At 41.1% G+C, this 19,364-nt stretch overlaps 1 protein-coding gene across 2 annotated transcripts in view; it reads left to right on the top strand.

The window, feature by feature from the left end:
• The first annotated feature begins 446 nt into the window (after window positions 1-446).
• The window catches only part of aass (aminoadipate-semialdehyde synthase), a 43,665-nt gene continuing 24,747 nt past the window's right edge, over window positions 447-19,364 (top strand). Inside the window, exons 1-13 of one of the 2 annotated variants that reach the window (XM_084018142.1) lie at window positions 447-583; window positions 4,762-4,993; window positions 7,363-7,539; window positions 7,788-7,872; window positions 9,274-9,341; window positions 9,435-9,581; window positions 9,676-9,754; window positions 10,400-10,527; window positions 11,052-11,200; window positions 15,707-15,829; window positions 16,898-17,009; window positions 17,108-17,167; window positions 18,824-18,891. In XM_084018142.1, coding sequence (XP_083874268.1) covers window positions 4,775-4,993; window positions 7,363-7,539; window positions 7,788-7,872; window positions 9,274-9,341; window positions 9,435-9,581; window positions 9,676-9,754; window positions 10,400-10,527; window positions 11,052-11,200; window positions 15,707-15,829; window positions 16,898-17,009; window positions 17,108-17,167; window positions 18,824-18,891 — 1,415 coding nt within the window. In that variant the 5' untranslated portion in view covers window positions 447-583; window positions 4,762-4,774. Of the gene's footprint in view, window positions 584-4,758; window positions 4,994-7,362; window positions 7,540-7,787; window positions 7,873-9,273; window positions 9,342-9,434; window positions 9,582-9,675; window positions 9,755-10,399; window positions 10,528-11,051; window positions 11,201-15,706; window positions 15,830-16,897; window positions 17,010-17,107; window positions 17,168-18,823; window positions 18,892-19,364 lie in introns of both variants that reach the window. The other variant, XM_084018143.1, reaches the window with a different exon arrangement.

Below are 19,364 nucleotides of genomic sequence, written 5' to 3'. Positions count from 1 at the left end.
TTTCCTCGAGGTCATCATGGTGCGACGGGCTGAGCAGGAGGTTGCTCCTCAGCTCTGACAGATGATTGGTGGAGAGACCTCAGGCCGGATCTACAGACACACCTACTAGTGGTCACTGCTGAAGCGTCACTTTAGACTCCACTTCCTTTCTCCTGAAGTTAAAACTAACCCAGACGTAGGTGTGCACGCGTATAAAGTATCGATCTTAACGTGGACGTACGCACAGCACCGACACCGCCTACACACGCTGCACACAAAAAGAAAGTCTTGTGTATCTTTACGGAAAACTACATCTTGGTGGTGGTGGGGGCTTGTCTTTAGGTAACGGGAACCCGATGTTTTCTCCTTCAGAATAAAAGGCAAACGTGTACTTGTAAGCATAGATTCCGACGTATTTCCGACGTTTTATTTTGAAATCCCGGACGGAAACGGATTAGTTTCCATCACGCGCGTGTGAACTCCACTCTCTGTGCGAAGTTGCTGCTCGCGCTCACCTCTGCGTGACACTCAGCTGAAACCGGAGAACGGACGTCGCATTTCTTCGTCCGGAGCCGGCGTAGTGAACAGAAACCGGTCGGAAACGGTGAGTTCGACCGGCCCGGCGCCGCTTATTGACCACATATAGACAACTTGATTGACGTTTTGTCATAACGAGAGGGAGCGAGTGTTGACCACATCCCCGGAACCGACCCATGTGGTAGCATTGTAGGTTAAAACCAAACGGACGACTACGAGCCGCACCAGACTCCATTCATATTGTAACGGATTTAAGATATGCGTCTGTACCGCGCTTATAGTGATTGTTGCTTTAGTTTACAGTGAGTTATTGTACTCAACAGGTGTCATATTACCTCTATATATAGTACTTCTGTTAGTACCTCACTCACCTCACATTCAGTTTATGCAAGTCTCATGTAAATCACAGTGTGTCCATATTTACTGTACAACCAGTGGTTTCCAACTGGAGGTTTGGGGCCCCTCAAAAGACCTGGAGGAGAAATCTGAGGAGTTTGACCATTTTTTCACACATTTGCTTCCTTAAATATGGCTGAGAAGCTCAAAACCGTTATTGCAAGCAGCTAGCTAGCTTAGCTTAGCATAACGAAAGGAAAACTGTCCAATGATAAAAAAAACAAACAAACCAACAACTGAAGCTGACTAATGACACTAACATCCTGTATGGCATTGATCTTCTCTTTCCATCAGGAAGTGAATAAGTACGACGGCCTATTAGGGCAATACTCTGAGAAAAAAACTCTTTCATTGATGAGAAAAAAAACTTTTTTATTTTCCGAGATTTAAGTGGTACATTTCCAAGAAAAATAAAAGAAAATTGTCAGAGATTATAAAGTCATAAACTTGCGGGGGAAAAACTCACAGTGTATCATGCCTGCAGTGGATGACCTAATCAAATTATAATTTTGCAATCTGAGTAAGTAATATAGAGATACTAATACTTAAAGGGGTGGAGCTTTGTACAAGCCTATTCGGCTTCGTTCCCTCCTTGCACCATTTAATGTTTGCTAAATAAATAAATACAAAAAAATACTGGCAATGCTAGCTCTGAATCACCATGTCATCATCAGCATCCGGACTTTGTAAGACAGAATTGGGCTGATTCAGGAGAAAACAGCTCCCTGATTTGGATGATGTGATAGATTTGATTTGTGCATCACAACGCAAATCAGCTCATCGTATTGAGTCGGTTGTTCTCTCCGGAATCGGCCAAATTCGCTGCAATGTCCCTTGGCCATTCGTTACCAAAGTGTGTGCGAAGTGGGGACCACACATGTACACTAAATATTGACCAACCTTTTCGTAGGGAAGACTCGACAGTAACTCATCAAACCACATTAATAACGTAGGTGGTAGGGTTGTGCCAATATCCGGTTTCAACGGTTCGGTTTGGTGAATGAAACCGGGTTCGATTTATGCAAACCGTTTTAATTGGCATTTGTCCTTATGACACCTTCTGGAAAGTTAAAAACATCAGCGATATGTGCCGACAGTGTCCAACTAAATCCAACGTGTCTTTCATAAGCAGCAATAAGGACAAGTGATTAAAATAATTTTGTGTTTTTGTAGAAATGGATCGGCCAGTGTGTGTGTTGGCCGGTGCGTAAAGTGCAGCTGCCCAGCTGCGAGATCACATTTCAGTCGAGGTGGGGAGGGGAGATGCACGCGCAGTACCTTGTTTACTGTTTACATTGACGTTTTGAAAACATGTTGCTAGGCGAAATAACGGAATGAGAACGTAGATCAAAAAGAAGATAAAAGCCAGAAGTTGCTCCCACGACGCCACCGTTGTATCATCGACATGTTTATGATGCACAGCCAAGAGTCGTGTAAATATGCAAGACGTGCACAAGTTCACCTTTCACAGTTGTTTTGAAGCCGGAATTCCGACGCTCATTGAATACGTCACTTCTGTGTCAAAACGAATGTATCACCGGTGTTGGTCATCTTACTTTAAAAAAGTAATTAGTTACAGTTACAAATGACTTCTCCTAAAAAGTAATTGAGTTAGTAACTCAGTTGGCACATTATAAAAGTAATTAGTTACTCAGCAAAGTAACTGATGTTATTTTTTTATGTTCTATAACGCTATTACGTTCTATAACATCTTTAACGTCAAAGATGTTTATATTATCTGATTGAAGAATAAAAACACTATATACAGTATTTTAGAACATTTGGTATTTATTTGAACTCAATAGATTGCAGCCTGCCATATGATATGCATATAAATAAAAATATATAAAAAATAAATATTGAAAATAAAATTCAAGTGCAAATTTAAGACACACAAATGTAAACTTGGGTGAAAAGAAACAAAGGAAAATCTGGCCATTAAGTAGTGCAAACTGTATATTAGACCTACTGCACAATAAACAGAACACTATCCTACTCCTATATCCTATATTCCGTAAAGTAACAATATTAAATATTGAAAATAAAATAATATTCACACTAGGCTTGGGCGGTAATACGGTAATACGGTATACCACGGGTCTTAAAAATAGCAACGGTATCAGTTTCAATACCGTCAGAGAGAGAGAGAGAGAGAGAGAGAGAGAGAGAGAGAGAGAGAGAGAGAGAGAGAGAGAGAGAGATGGCAAGTCGCGCACCGAGTGACCTGGTCTCAAAGAAGAACACGACCTAATGAGAAGTAGAGCTTAGTTCGACACGTATGTTATCGCCTTCTCCCACTAGTCACTTGAAATGATCCCATACCTCGGACTTTCCTGATGACTTGCTCAATGTTAATTGTCCTGTTTTTAATTTATCCTTTATGTATCCAAGTTCCATGTTGCACTTTAGCGTAACTCCTTTATTCTTTGATTTAGCTGCACAGAGCGGAACCGTTATGAATGATGTTTGCGCACTATGTGTAGCGTCTTTTTTTTTTTTTTTTTTACTTTGTGTAAGTTTGTACACATTTCTTACGTAGACCTACTCTGCTAAACATATAACCAATAATATTTAATGTTTATGCCTAGCCTTCTCCTCAGATTAGGGGAGAAGGCTAGGCATAAATGCAATGATAGAAAAAAAAAAGAACGAATGAACACAAACGCTTGTTTAAAGGCCCGGGTCGGGCCCGGGCAGAGAAGCTAAACTCTAATGAGTTTGGTGACGTCGTCTGAGCCTTACGTCATAATTAGTCACGGTAATCCCGTATACCGGGGTAAAATAGGGAGGAGGTTTGACGGTATCAAAGTTTGGACACCGCCCAACTCTAATTCACACACTTTGCATTCAAGCATACTTAGCATGTGTTGATGTGAGGTGCTTCATAAGATTGGAGTTGCTTGAGGCAGACGTGGATAAAGTCTTTTTTCCTGGGCATAGTTTGCATGTGACATAAACATTCTTGCCTTTAAGTTCAATGAGTGAGAAGTAGTGCCGGTACTTCCAGTTCGAGAACGCTGCCTTTGCATTGCCCTGGCCCGTTGCCATTGTCGCTGTCTTGTGTCTGGTGGTCAGGGTGCAGTGAGACAGCGTGAGCGGGGCATGATTCGCCCACCCATCATCGCGTTGCAACGATGGGAATAGTAATTAATTAGATTACTAGTTACTGAAATAATAACGCTGTTAGTAACGCCGTTATACTCTAACGCCGTTATTACCAACACTGTGTATCACTCGGGAGGGTCTGCTATGGCAAGTGCGGCGCCTAGTGCAAAAGGTCGGTTTTGACTTGGTATCAGACTGGTTTGAAAATGTTTAAACCGGCCCAAGCCTAGTAGGTTGCCCAACTTGTAGGATTGAAAGGAGAAGCAGTGTTGTCTAACTGTGTTTCTTCCGTTGAGGGAGGAGAATATTTGTTTCACAATTTGAGCATGATGTTTTATAAGGGCATCCAGACAAATGTTTTATAAACAGCTTAGTTGTTTTAAGAAAAAGATGATATCAGACTAGTATTGACGTGTTAAATTAACAAACCTTTCATGTGGTGGTGCTGAATAAACTTGTTGTAGCGTTGCTGCAGTTCTGTCTCATCAGCGTTGTTCCTGTCTGTCAAAACCAGCTGCTCCTTCCCAGCAGAAAAACTTAATTTGACCTCCGACTTCTCCTTCTTACCGTCATATCCTCCCTCCCTCTCCTTCTCTGCTAGTATCAGCCGGCTTTCATGTATTTACTTGGAAATAGTTTGTACCACTTCTCGGCTGAATGAGTCATGATCCAACATGTTAAAACACTACGCGTTGGTCACTGATCAGCAGTTTGTGTCTCCGTGTCCTTGTTGTCTCAAAGCAGGGGGGTGGAAGTCATGTTCAGACTCCTCGGTCGCCAAGGTAGGAGGACGCAGACCTGCCTCACAGGTCAGCGCCGCCATGAGCACCACAGGGCCATCATGGCCATCCGCCGCGAGGACATCAACCCCTGGGAGAGGAGGGCGCCACTTTCCCCGAAACATGTCAAGGAGCTCACCAACGCTGGCGTCAAAGTCCTGGTTCAACCGTCCAACCGCAGAGCCATCCACGAGAAGGTGAGGCACACATTAATATAATATTATTAATTATTATTATTGTTATTATTTTACTACTTTCCATGAGTTTATATTATATTATTGTTTACATAGTAATCTAATAATTAAAGTAAGTAAAAGCACTCTATGTGTACGTTAACAATATCACTAAATTTAAAAACAGAGAGACAATAAATGGAACAACTAGACACAACCCAGGTCCCTTGTTGTCAGCCAGCTGATAGTAGGCTCGTTCGAGATGAGCCAGGCCTGCGCAGAATTGATCGCTGCACAATGCATGCCGGTTTGTTTTGTGTCCGACTTGATCCCCACTTGCTCTGACGTCATGAACAAGTGGGCAACGATAATCTCACGAGATCAAAGCAGATGCAGTTTTTAGAGCTCCGCAGTTGTTAGAGCCAGGCGCCGCAGTTGCTCTCAACCGACTGCAAGCCCCCCGGGGCATGATGGGAAACGTCTGGCTTTCGCCTCATCTACGAGTTGATTGGCTCTTAGTTTTAACAACAAACAGCACATTTAGTAGAAAATGCAAATTTCCTGTGTGAGTCTAATATCTAACGCTAGATCGTGGGCTGTTAGTCTCACGTTGTGCATTTAGAGTTAAATCTGTTAACAAACATCTCATGTGGTTGATAATATTAATACTAATCATAATAAAAGAGGTTATTTATATAGCCCTTATCAAAACAAGCAATTACCGTACGGTGTGCTTTAAAAGGCAGACATAAAAAAAAAACAGATACACATTTAATACAGTATAACTGTCAAACTTTACTTATGTGCACTAGATAATATGATCCTACCTCAACAGCAAATACACTACTGTACCGTATAGATTTTGATATACATACATTATGTTCATACATTACTTCTATTAAGTGGCATTATTTTATACTTTATATTTTAATACTTATTTGACCCTTTCTTCTCTTTCTCTTATAAAGCAACTGCAGCTATACAATTTCCAGAGGGGTTACTAAATTATTCTGATTTCCACAGATATTTATGAACAAATATAAATAAATGAGAATGTGGTCGCAAACTACAGATAGCCTCCAGGTCACGTCTAATATCCCTACTGCAAACTGAATGTTTTCAGAGTTACTGTTAGAACTGTAATGGTATTATTAAGAACTAGGGGTGAGTATTGGCAAGAACCTCACGATACGATACGTATCAGGATACTTTGGTCACGATACGATACGTATCATGATATCATGATATTGCAATAAAGATGAAACCACGAGTACCCGTATTATGTACATCAGATGATATTGATCAGAGGACAAATTGAGTCAAAACTATTTAATTCAATACAGCCTCTCCATTTTATTAATTCCCATGAAATTCACTGGAATAAATATTGAAAATAAAATGAAAAAGGATAAAGTACTGCATTCACAATGCGTCTAAACATGAATCTTTTTTTCTAAGTTAAAAAAATCGATATTGTATTGGGCAGCAAAGTATCGCGATATATTACCGTATCGATATATATATATATATGTGTATATATATAAATTATTATTATTATTATTATTATTATTATTAATAATAATAATAATAATAATAATAATAATAATAATAATAATAATAGTTCCTCCTGGGCATATATATATATATATATTAGGGGTGTGAATTTTGGCTTCACTTTGATTAACGATACAGTAGTTGGCGATTCGATTCAATGACGATTTCTTTTTTTTGTAACGATTCGATTCGATTCTGTAAACCACGATTCGATTCAGTAACTTGTAAACAAAATTCTATATCCATTAAATAAACATGCAATAATGCGAGTGAGACTATCTGTATTCTTCTGAAATGTGAAAAATAACATATTTATTCTATAAAAAAGTAGTTCTGCATAAAATTTTATGCTGAATACTAAAATGTAATTAAACATTGCTCAGTTATTTTTTTTAACATTTTCAGTAGACTACATGCTGGCAGGGGAGAGAGTGTCTTAAACATATTAAAACATTAATCATAAATAAGTCACGATTCATCCGATTAAATGCATTTATATCGATTATTGGTGAAGCTAAAACATTTCATTCTATTTATTTATTTTAGCAGATCGATTTAGTAGAATCTATAGGACTGACAATCGATTCATCGATTAATCGAATGAATCATTACACCTCTAATATATATACTGTATACTGTATACTGTATATATATACTGTATATATATACATTATTATTATTATTATTATTATTATTATTAATAATAACTATAATAATAATAGTTCCCCCTGGGCATAAATAAAGACTTACTACATTTTGTTGATTTGATGACACAAATCAACATGTTAAAAAATGCGGGTGCTGCTAGCTGTCGTATTGAGCCTGTGCTGTGTCTGCAGTACTACATGAGGGCGGGCGCCATCGTTCAGGAGGACCTCTCCGAGGCGTCTCTGATCATCGGGGTGAAGAGGCCACCCGAGGAGAAGATAATTCCCAGGAAGACGTACGCGTTCTTCTCCCACACCATCAAGGCTCAGGAGGCCAACATGGGGCTCCTGGAGGACCTGCTGAACAAGGTGAGAGCGCTCAAAAGATCCAGTAAAGTGGTCCTGATTCCAGTACAGTACCCTTGTAATATAAATGTTTTCTAAAGCTGCTTGTGTACCAGTTTTAAATTTAGTATAGACGAAACTGACTTCTGTAGTTTATTATAATTATTTGTAATAATAAAGTAAATATATATATATATATATATAAGTCTGTGACTGTCTTTCTACCAACTCTTTCTACCAAAACTATAACAAAATGAATTCGATCTTCTCAGGAGGTTCGTCTGATCGACTATGAGAAGATGGTCGATGCCAACGGTTTCCGGATTGTAGCGTTCGGTCACTGGGCCGGTATCGCAGGTACGAAAATGCAATACTTAAAACTGTTGTTGTGGCATTTGGCAGCAGCACAGGAGCGAAGCAATGCACCGCTTTCCTCGCCGTCACACAACCCTCTCTTCAAAGCCACCAGACTCCACTGACAACAGTCATTTTACCCAGAATACCTTGTTGTAGGTCTACAGGGGGTCCCCGAAATGATTTTATATTATATATTTCTCAAACCTTTTTTCTTTCAAAAATGTAAGCACCATATGTCCAAAAATACACATTAACATGAATACAACCCATTAGGGATGTGAATGTTTGGCTTCACTTCGATTCGATTAATGATTAGGAAGTTGGCGATTCGATTCAAGGACAAATATTTGTTTTTGGAACGATTCGATTCTGTAAACCACGATTCGATTCAGTAACTTTTAACCCAAATTCTATATCCATGAAATAAACATGCAGTAATGTGAGTGAGCCTATATGTATTCTTCTGAAAGGTGAAAAAATAAACAGACAACAGAAGTTCTAGTTACTAAACATATTTATTCTATAAAAAAGTAGTCCTGCATAATATTTTATGCAGGACTACAAAAATGTAATTAAACATTGCTCAGCTATTTTGAAAATTTTTCAATAGGCTACATGCTGGCAGGGGAGAGAGTGTCTTAAAACATTAATCATAATTAGGAATCGCAATTCATAAGATTTAACGCATTTATATTGATTATTGGTGAAGCCAAAACGATTCATTCTATTATTTATTTTAGCAGATCGATTTAGTTGAATCGGTAGGACTGACAATCGATTCATCGATGCATCGCATGAATCGTTACACTACTACAACCTATCATAAGCAAGTAGAAATCTTCCTGTTTCTTAATTGTTAAAAGTGATGTTGAAATGCTAATATATAATTTAAATCAGCAATTATTTGAATGACTAAGCATTGTATACATACATCATTACAAAGCACTGTTATACATACCTGCTTTAATAATCAACACAATTTTATACGATATGTCCCTCCACCATGTCACTATAAGCTAATATAGCCAAGCCAGGAGCTGCTCATGCGACATTGCTACTTTGTATCATTATGTTTTTTTTTTTAAAGTTTTCCACCAGAGACAAACTTCTTTTAGCGTGCGAACACAGCCTGCCTGTTTCAGTCCTTCAACCAAAAGGTTGGAGTTGAGATATTTGTGTATATTAAAAAAACCTGTTGATGTCCAAGTCCTTCATAAAGCTTAAAAGTCGGTGTTACTCCGCAATCTACTGGAGGTTAAATACTTCAACTTTGACCCCCACTTCTAAACATCCGGCCTGTTACTTTAATCCAGGAACACGCTGATAAATTGGGCTTCAAGCAAGTTCTTCATTTCAATAGTGTTTCAGAGTAAATATGTATTTCTTTGTTTGTTCTTGTAGGAATGATTAACATCTTGCATGGATTGGGGCTGCGCTTCCTGGCTCTCGGCCACCACACTCCTTTCATGGCAAGATCACATTTCCTTCATGAATATGATAAAATATGAAAAAATTGTGCCTCAATGTGATACTCATCTCGTCACTTCGTCTTCTCTTCACAGCACATCGGCATGGCTCATAACTACAGGAACGTCAGCCAGGCGATCCAGGCAGTGAGGGATTGTGGGTATGAGATCTCCATGGGGCTCATGCCCAAATCGATCGGCCCTGTGACGTTTTGTTTCACCGGTACCGGCAACGTCTCCAAGGTACGACCAGGTTCAACAGAGAACAAGAAAGATACATACAACGGTGTCACAGTGTTATGGGATTCGACTTTATTATCCTCGTTTGTTGCTGCAGGGAGCCCAAGACATCCTGAACGAGCTTCCTGTTGAATACGTTGAACCTCATGAGATGAAGGACGTCTCTGAAACGGGAGGTATGAAATGTTCAGTGTTGTTATACTGTCATGTCATGTCATGTCATGTCATGTCATGTGAGGGGCGGGTTCTTCCGTTATTCACCAACTGCCTGTTGAAGACCTGCAGAGGGAAGATACATTTGAAAACACCAAAGGTCTCGTTTGCTTTTTGAAATCATCCACTTCTACAGATGTGCGTCTGGCAGCTTCAAAGTTTGAGTACGGGGTCTGCAGCCACAACTGATAAGTTTATGATCTTAGTAAACTGTGCGTACTATATTTAGCTGTATTTAGCCGCCTGTCGGTGTATGAGTAGCATCAGATGTATCCTCTAGTTCTCTCATCTTTTATATTTAGGGCGGGTCGATATGCTAATGCACAATCATGTTGTCTGAATTGGTAATAACAAGCACATACTAATTGAATTAATGTCAATTGATAAACATTCTGTTTGTGGGGTCTCCAGTATATTTAAATCAAACTATTGTCCTTATTATCTGATTACTTGATTCTACTGATTCACCTGAAACTGTTCTGTTAATTTTGCGCTAGACAGCAGATAGGGAACATATCAATATATTATAAAAATATGACTTTAATTGACAAGATGGTGAAATAAGTGCCTACATGATGGTTTACAGTGTGATGTTGTTTTCCTGTTAGACATGACCAGAGTGTACGCTACCGTTCTGAGCCGACATCACCACCTGATGAGGAAGAGCGACGGCATCTATGACCCCATGGAGTACGAGAACCACCCGGAGCTTTACACCTCGCACTTCAGGACCAGCGTGAGTCTGCCAGCCTCTAGACCACCATCACCGTCCCGGTTTACATTGACCGGTTTAATTAATGTTTCAACTTTGATAAGACGTTTAAAATGCTGCTGGAACACAAACGGTAGTAGAACACAAACAGCTGTTGGGATCACAGACCGTGTATCGAAAGGATGTCGCATATCCAACCGATCGTCTTGTACCGAACATATCTTAGAGTATCCTGTACGGGGTGAAGCAACCCTTATTTCCGAAATAAAATCCTAACCTTGGTTTCAGCTTTTTCACAAGGTTCTCTATGTGAGATTTATACAACTGATTCGCATCCAGCCAAAAACCCAGATACATAAATGGTGACATGTTTTAATTACATCTCCACTTTGAGTGTAGAGATTTGTGTCACTTTTGCTTTTGTAATGTGTCTGTTAGTGAAGGTCATGAGTTTGGTTTTCCTAGCAACAACGTGATACACATCATCAGCTGTCTTCTGTGACCTCATGCTCAAAGTGCATCAAAATGTTGTGTCCTCTTAACCACAGGTGGCGCCCTACACAACCTGTCTGATCAACGGTATCTACTGGGACCCCCACACCCCCCGACTCCTCAGACGACTGGACGCCCAGAAGCTGATGAAACCACTCAAAACGGAGCCCGCGGTCACCGACGGATCACCAGGACTGCCTTACAAGTAAGAGCGCAGCGTTGCTGGAACATCGCCAATCACCTGGGTATTTTCAGACTCTCTGGCTGTTTCTCTCCTGTTGGGTCTGTTCATGCAGAGAAAGCCATGAGTCTTTCCTTTTCCAAGCAGCAGTTTGAATCACTGAGAGTGCACTCACCTCCATTAACATCATGTTTGTCTCGTCATTATGTTTGTGTTCATTGATGGAGTCCGAGACGTGAGGTTGGCTCATTGAATCTGATGTCAGGGGCAAACACAGTGCTGGCATGATAATTCAGTAGCTACTGGGAATACAAGTCAATACATCTAATTATACACCATTTAATTCATTACCCTCCTAAATGAATTAGTAATGTCCACATTCAGGAGCCCTAGCAAACCTATGTAGGTGAATGGTGTAAGTTTAACTGTCATTTATACTCCCAGCTTCTTCTAGGCTGCTTTATTGTGACACTTGTTTTTCCTATTTAAATCAGTTTGTCAACATCTGTTTTGCCTAGGGTTGCAAAGGGGTGGAAACTTCCCATGGGAAGTTAAGCTGGGGAATTTTGGAAATATTTAAATAAATTTAAATATATAAATAGTTAACTATGCCAAACAACTGGAATGGTTTTCAAAATATTTTACAATTAACACAATACCAAAAATGATCTTGCAGGAGGCATAAAAGCAGCATCACATTTGAGTTAGCTAGCATCATAGATAATCAAAATAGCCTTTTAAATGGTCAATGACATGGTGCCAGCTATAGCTTATGAATACATTTTCATGTGATATTTGCAAGTTAAACAATACCACACATCAAATATATTTACCCCATAATATCATCAAAATGTACTTCACTTTATGATGTTCACGGGCTCAAATGTGTGGCTTCAATAGTCTGGGGTTCTAGAAATCTTCTGTGCATGTAATGGGCGAATGCACAGTGCATTTAGGGGGCATGGCCTCAATGTAGTAGGTTTATTTGAATTTCAAAACCCAGATTCAAAAATAATGTGCCAGACAGGGGCAAGGAAACAATTAGAAAAACAGAATTCATCAATTTGACTGCAAATCATTTCATTTTTCAATAACTCAAATCACCATCAATAATCAACTCAAGAGGTAGATGTTTATCATCAAACAATCACTGCCAACCGATATCGTAGCAAAGATACACAGAAAAGGTGTCTCTCTTTTTCCTCTGACTCCTCTGTCTATCCTCTTCCACTCTGGCTTTGTTTGACTCCTCTTCTCCTGCAGCTCGCAGGTCTCTACTAATCACCTCCCTTGCCCTACTTCCTTTCCACTTCCTGTTTGTTTGTTTGGTTTTGGTTTCCAGTGTTTAGTCAGAGAAGCCCATGTATTCCTCATCTCCAGAAGAGTCCTGAAAGATTTCCAGAATAATTTGTCTCCCCTTGTTCTCCACGTCCTCAGCACTAGGATAAAATGTTTTCAGGTTACAGACATTGGCCGCGTTTCCCAGATTCGATCGTTCTTAAGGACTTAAGGAGGCTCTTAAGAAGGGTTCGGCTAAGAAGGAGCGCTAAGATACGGGTGTTTCCCAGACGCGTTCTTAACTGCCTTCTTAGGAGAACCTTAGATCAAGCCAAAGAAGCTTCTTAAGAAGCTCTTAGTGGGAGCTGTCCACTGTCCACTGAGCTGTGGTGCTGAAACTGAATCAATCGATGCCAGGCTAATCGATCACCCACCTCTTTATCAGCGCATAAGTCACACACAGCGCCCCGTGGTCGCCTCACACAGGTGCAATTAGGCTACGCATGTATTGTGTGTGTGTGTGTGTGTGTTTGTACCAACAGCTGTATCCAAGTAGTAATCAAGCCCATTAGCGCATATATACCCCCGTGAATATAGGCACACACATGTGAGAAAGGAATGAGGGTGCCATCCACCACACCGATCACCCGGGGGATCCCAGCCACTGCGTGGAACCCTTGGTGGACTTGGCGGACATCGTCCCGTGTGGTGGGCATCTTTATGTGGGTCCGGGCATGGCGCAGGAGAATCGGTGTCACAGCTGCCACACTCCGTGACACCGATGCCTTGCTGAGGCCGGTGCCGTCCCCCACCACCTCCAGGAAGCTCCCCACTGCGCAGCGCAGCCATGAGCTGCACCTCCGGGCTGAGGGCAAAATTGCAGCGGGTTGCTCTCTGGATGTGTGGAGACACCAAAGTGATCAGCTGTTGGATCTCCGCACGGGGCAGCCGGTACTTTGTCTGGACAGCCCGGTCTGACAGCACGTCCAGTGGCGAGAAGTGCTGACGCACGTAAGCATTTATGTAAACCGTCTGGCTTCGCGCACGGCGACGCTGTTGGTTCGCAGCGAGAATGTGCTGTATTGCAGCCATGGTTTCTCACACGCGCGGACTTTGGCAACGCCTTTATATAGAGTAGCAGGTGGAGCCTCTCTGGATGAGGTTCAGCTGAGTTCAATTACATCTGTTTCCTTGATATCTGATGCCACAGGGTTGTTGATGTTTTTATGTGTAGTACTATAAACTCATATATGCAGATGTGTGTGGAAAACTTAAACGTGTAATTCAATGAAAAGTTTTCTTTTTTTTTTAGCGCATTACAACATTGAGCATTGTTTGTTTATTATTTCGAAAAGTGGAGAATATAAATTTCCCTGACGCGGCTTGATCACTGAGCATTTCGTCGCTAAGAAGGCTGTTAAGAGTGGGTCAGCTCGATCTTACGTTTCCTTCTTAGTGAAAGATCTTCTTAGGCTAAGAGCGACTCTGGGAAACACATCCTTCTTTCACAGCGTTCTTAAGAGCGCTCCAAAGACGATCTTAGCACTTAAGAGCTTCTTAACGAATCTGGGAAACGCGGCCATTGACTGTTTGAATATCTTCACCTGTCTCTTGTCTTACGACCTGATAATTCAGGGGTCCTAGTTGAGTAACAACTCTGTAAGGGCCCTTCAACTTTGCTGCCAACTTAGCCATGAATTTGTCCATGATGAATTTATCTATGATTATCTTCCACAAAGGAAGCAATCATGCATTTTAATGTACGATTTATACATTCTGTCATGTTTGTCTGGGGATGGTAGGCAGTGGTAAGTTTTTGTGTCACTGTCCACTGTGATGGAAATATCTATGGGTCGAAGCAAGGAGACCATTGGAAATGGTAGTGTCTTATGCAGCAATATTTATTGATGCTTGATGATCATCGTGAGAATCAAGGTTTGAGCAGTACAACAGCTATGAACTCAACAGTGCAGTGCCGTCCCCAATTCTGCCTCCTGGGAAAGCCTCAAAGTCTAAGTTATCTTGAGGATGAAGCCACGGCGTCTGTATCATCAAACCTTTATTTATACTCGTGAGACATTGAGGTTTCCCTCATTTTCAATGACGATGAGTTTATATTACAAAGGATAAGCATTAACAATACTAATAGAAACAAATAACTAAAAACAGTTGCAATTTGATGAGCAGAGATTTGACACAAATTGCTTAAAAACGGGACCAGAGGGGAGCACCTCTAACTTGAGTGTTTGTTGCAGAGCGTTACAGGTATTAGGCATAAAAAAGGATTGCAGTTTTGCTTAGTTCTGAGCGTGCACTAGGAACCGTGAGAGTGAGCCAGTATTATGTCTGGGTTAAAGGTAAGAACTGTGTGGTTTGTCATGAGAGACTCGCTAGTGTCTTGTTTGTGACCTTGCCTCGCCTGGAGAAGCAGACACTTAATAACTCAGATTAAATGTGAACCTATTCATAATATGTAAATGTATTATGAATCTTACACTGAGGGTATCAGGTAAAGAGAAGTCCCCCAAATCCACTGCTTACAGATCTCCTTGAAGACAGCTGAAACAAATTGGGAAACACAAAATGACCAAATTAAGTCTGCGACCCCCCATCTGGTGAAGATTTCCTTTTGGAGAATACGAGCAATGATCTGGGCCGTGGCAGTTTGGAGAGGGAAAAGTTCCACCCATCGAGTGAAATAATCCTCAAAGACCAAGACAAGACAAAGTGGACCAAGGACCCATGATGTCAACACACAACATAGAAATGGGTTTTGTTATCTTCGACTGCTGGAGTTTTCCGGCAGATTTTCGGTTATCTGCTTTCAGCCGCTGGCATTTCAAAACAACATTTTACGAACTGTTTCACATCCCTTCACATTCCAGGCCAAAAGGCAACCTCTTGAAGTCTTTTGTAAAAACCTCTGGCGAACCATCTTGTGGACTGAAAAAGCTGTTCCAAAGGTTGAATCAGTTTTTGCAATATTAACAGTGTATAAAATAAAAGATCTTCCCCCCCAGTGAGTATTGCATCCTCACAGGAGAGGATCTGTTTTTATCTCAGTAAAAGGTGAATAAACCTGTCGGACAGTAGATGGGATGTGACCCGACACAATGGTGGCTGGATGTTATATTCTCCTGAATTGACTGGTGCATGAATGAAGTGCAGCGTGGCAGCTGTTTGTATCTCCAGAAAGGTCAATGTGTTTCTGTGTGAGACTTCTTTAACGCTGCCTCTCCTCTCCGTCTGCAGACTGTTGGCCATCTGTGACATATCTGCAGACACCGGCGGCTCCATAGACTTCATGAACGAGTGCACCACCATCGATAAGCCCTTCTGCATGTACGACGCCGACCAGCACATAGATCACGACAGGTACGGTGCTAACATCTGTGATGGTGCTAACATCTGTTACGCTGCTAAAATCTGTGACCTCACCAGCAGCATCCGCGAGTCTCCACTTAACACTTTGACCTTCACTCAGCTGATCTGCTGTCAGTCATCGGCGTAGAGACGCACCGGTTGCAATTTTCATGGCTGATACCAATTTTTAAAAGTCTGACCTTTTATATCTGCTGATGCCGATTTTCTATCTCAGAACTTGAATTGACAGCAAGACTCCGCCCTCACCGGGGCACTTTCGTCATTTCAACCGTGTCGAAGTGTTAACTATCAAAAATTCTAAACGTCATCTTTTTAAGTTTTTATTGTTATCTATAGGTCCATAAATAAACTAGTTCATAGTTCTTTTTTTCAGTATGTTGCTGCAAGCTATTATTTTTCAAAATTATTGCCACAGCCTATATAGAACCACAGGCAGCAATTATTTTATCAGTTCTAACACTGAACTATGCGTCGGATTTCATCTTCGTTTGCTGTTGATGCAACTGAAGTGCAGATTTTTTTTTTTTTGAAAGCCAGCGGGCAAAGTTTGCAGAGAAATCTAAGATTGTTCCCATCCTCACCGACCTTGTCATGAGAATCGTTTAAACGAGAATACGACGCCTCCTTGGTACTTTGTCCCCTTCACGTTGCTGTCGCCTCTCTGCTGTTTTGTTTTGATGACGTATGCGGCGGTGCGACACTGGCGGCTGGTGTTGCCAGATTGGGTGTTTTTTTATGCAACATATTAAGGCCTGTTTATGGTGTGTTTTGCCTGGAAGGCTCTATACAAATCTGGCACCCTATTGAATGAAGTTAAACTGAGAGAGTGTGCTGTTCACAGACACCAGAATGAACGTGTTCACAGTAACGTTCATCAGGCAGAAATACAGTACGTTCAGTTCACGTTCGCCCAAAATGTGAAAAAGTTCATGAACTATAGTTCAATGAACGCATTCAGGCACAACACTGTGTGTGTGTATATATATTTATGTGTATGTGTGTATATATATGTATATATATATATATATATATAAAAGATAAATGGTTGTGGTCCGGCAGTGTGGAAGGAACCGGGATCCTCATGTGCTCCATCGACAACCTTCCAGCTCAGCTTCCCATCGGAGCCACAGAGTACTTTGGAGATCGCCTCTTCCCCTACCTCTGGGAGATGGTAAGACGACCTCCTGCTTCCTGCCTGCAACCGGCTTCATTTGCCCCCCCCTTTCTCTGACAGACTGCAGTTTAAATATAGTGTTGTGTCATCACCAGCTGCCTTCAGACGCCACCAGACCGCTGGACGAAGAAGACTTTAGCCCACAAGTCAGAGACGTAAGTCATGAGATTTTAGTGGTGCAGAATGTCTGTTTTCTACAGCAGCAGGTTGCTGTTGTTTTTAGATCTGTTAATTCTTAACTTTAGGGGATACCATAACTCTGCAAGAGAATTCAGATCAAAGGTTTTACATAAATTTGCGGCGAAAGCCACGTCTGTATTACATTTACATTTAGGGGATTCAGGAGACGCTTTTAGCCAAAGCGACTTAGAATATTTATACGATATTTATTAGGGGGTCCCTTCACCGTCAGCCAAGGGGTCCAGAGGTCATCTGGGACAGATAGGTTTGTTTGTTTTGTCCTCAGTGTTAACATACAGTCAAAATTCAGTACTCTTAAATTAACAATCCCACAGGTTTCTGCTTTGATCAACAGTTTTAATATTTTCAACTTCATTTCTGAGGAATCGTCATTTTGGTGACACCTCTGCATACTACAATACCCATGAGCCTTTGTATCCGCTGCCATGGAGAAGCACACCAGACACATGAACCAGGGACCTGTACTACGAAGCAAGTTCAACATACCCAGGGTATCTTTCAGAGATCCAGCTTAAGTAACCCTAACAAAGGCAATCGGAGATAAGCGGTCACACGAAGCTGGTTATCAACTCGTTAAGTCAACCCAGGGTTTACCTGTCCAGCTATGAGCGCGTGCACATGAAAGAGGCGTTTGCAGCATTTGAACAATCACATACATGGATCAGTCTACGGCAGCGGAGCGGCGTATTTCACGTACGAGGAGCGAACCATAATCTTACAGAAATACGAAGAAGTTAAACATATAATACAGGCAAAAGGCAACAGTTTCATCTGCCAAATGCAGGCAGGACAGCTGGCAAAAACTCACAGACGGTGTGAATGCGGAAGTCGTATTAATAGTATAAGTAGTATAATATGACTGCCCCACTTCGCTGATAGCTTAGTGGTAGAGTTACCGCCCCATGTTACGAAGCTCCTTGCAGCGTTGCAGTAAAACGGACTTGGGAGCAAATCAAATAAATATAAAAACATAATTCAAAGTGGTAAGTAAGCTGTACGCTGACACAGAAAAGTCTTTCCCTCCGATGAGAATCTGTATCTCTCATATAAAACATCGTCAGGGACAGAAAAAGGGTCTCTGCCGGTCTCTCTATAGTTCTCCTACGAGAACCTCTCACGATCCACCGAGCTTCTTTTTTTTATCCGCGCTCCAAGACAGCTGATTGGTCAGTAGGCGGTGTGATTCTCCATGTTGATCTCTTATCAGGAACATAACCTGCAGGTTAGCTCCACGGCGTTAGTTACCATGGCGATCTACCCCGGTAAGAAGTGAACCAGCGTCGTAGGACGGAAAACCCAGAGTTAACGCTTAAGTTACCTCGCTAAGCACAAATCCTGCTTCGTAGTACAGGCCCCAGGTGTTAAATTCAGAATTGTAAACAGAACATGAGGCCATTCTTCTAGGTTTCACTCAAATTAACCCAGATCAAAAGTGAAGTGATTTTAAAGGTACAGCTCATTAAGCACTTGGGTGTTTTATTTCTTTAAATACAGCCAGGAAGTAGCATGTATTACCTACCATCTGTATTTATTTATTTGACAAGGCTTTGTGCAAATGATTAAAAATACTCAATATTTTAAGATTTAATGTCATATTTTTTTACCTGAAGGCCATCATCACCTCGAACGGAGTCCTCACCCCAAAGTTTGAGTACATTGAAAAACTTCGAGAAAGAAGGTAAGAATGATTTCACGTAAAGCAGGGCCTCCTGTTTATCTGTTTATGTGGATGTCCCATCAGTGTTGATGGGAAATGTAGTTTCAGCAATAAATTCCTCAGCACTGCTTTATTGACAGAGCCGTGCCGGCAGTGCCAACATGTACCAGGATGCATTGCGTGCATCAGGATTTATTTCTTAAATCGACTACATTTAGCATCAACACTGATTGCACATCAGCATAAAAGGTGGCGAATTTTCCCTTTCATGTGCTGTATTTGTTGCATAGAGGAGGCTATGTTTTTAAAATGATGTTTTTGTAAAATTAGTAGTGTTATATTTGTGTGTGGAGATGATTCTCATTTGAACTATTCTTAAAAAAAAAAAAAATACTTTGGCATGTGCCTGTTTCATCTTTGAGTTAATGCAACCGATCTATGGATGAAATGTGTAAAGATTACAAGCCAGGTAAAGTGTGTGTGTCGTGTTTTAA

Source organism: Eutrigla gurnardus (assembly GCF_963514095.1).
Source record: "Eutrigla gurnardus genome assembly, chromosome: 9".
Taxonomy (NCBI): Eukaryota; Metazoa; Chordata; class Actinopteri; order Perciformes; family Triglidae; genus Eutrigla; species Eutrigla gurnardus.
This window is presented reverse-complemented; position numbering and strand designations above follow the sequence as displayed.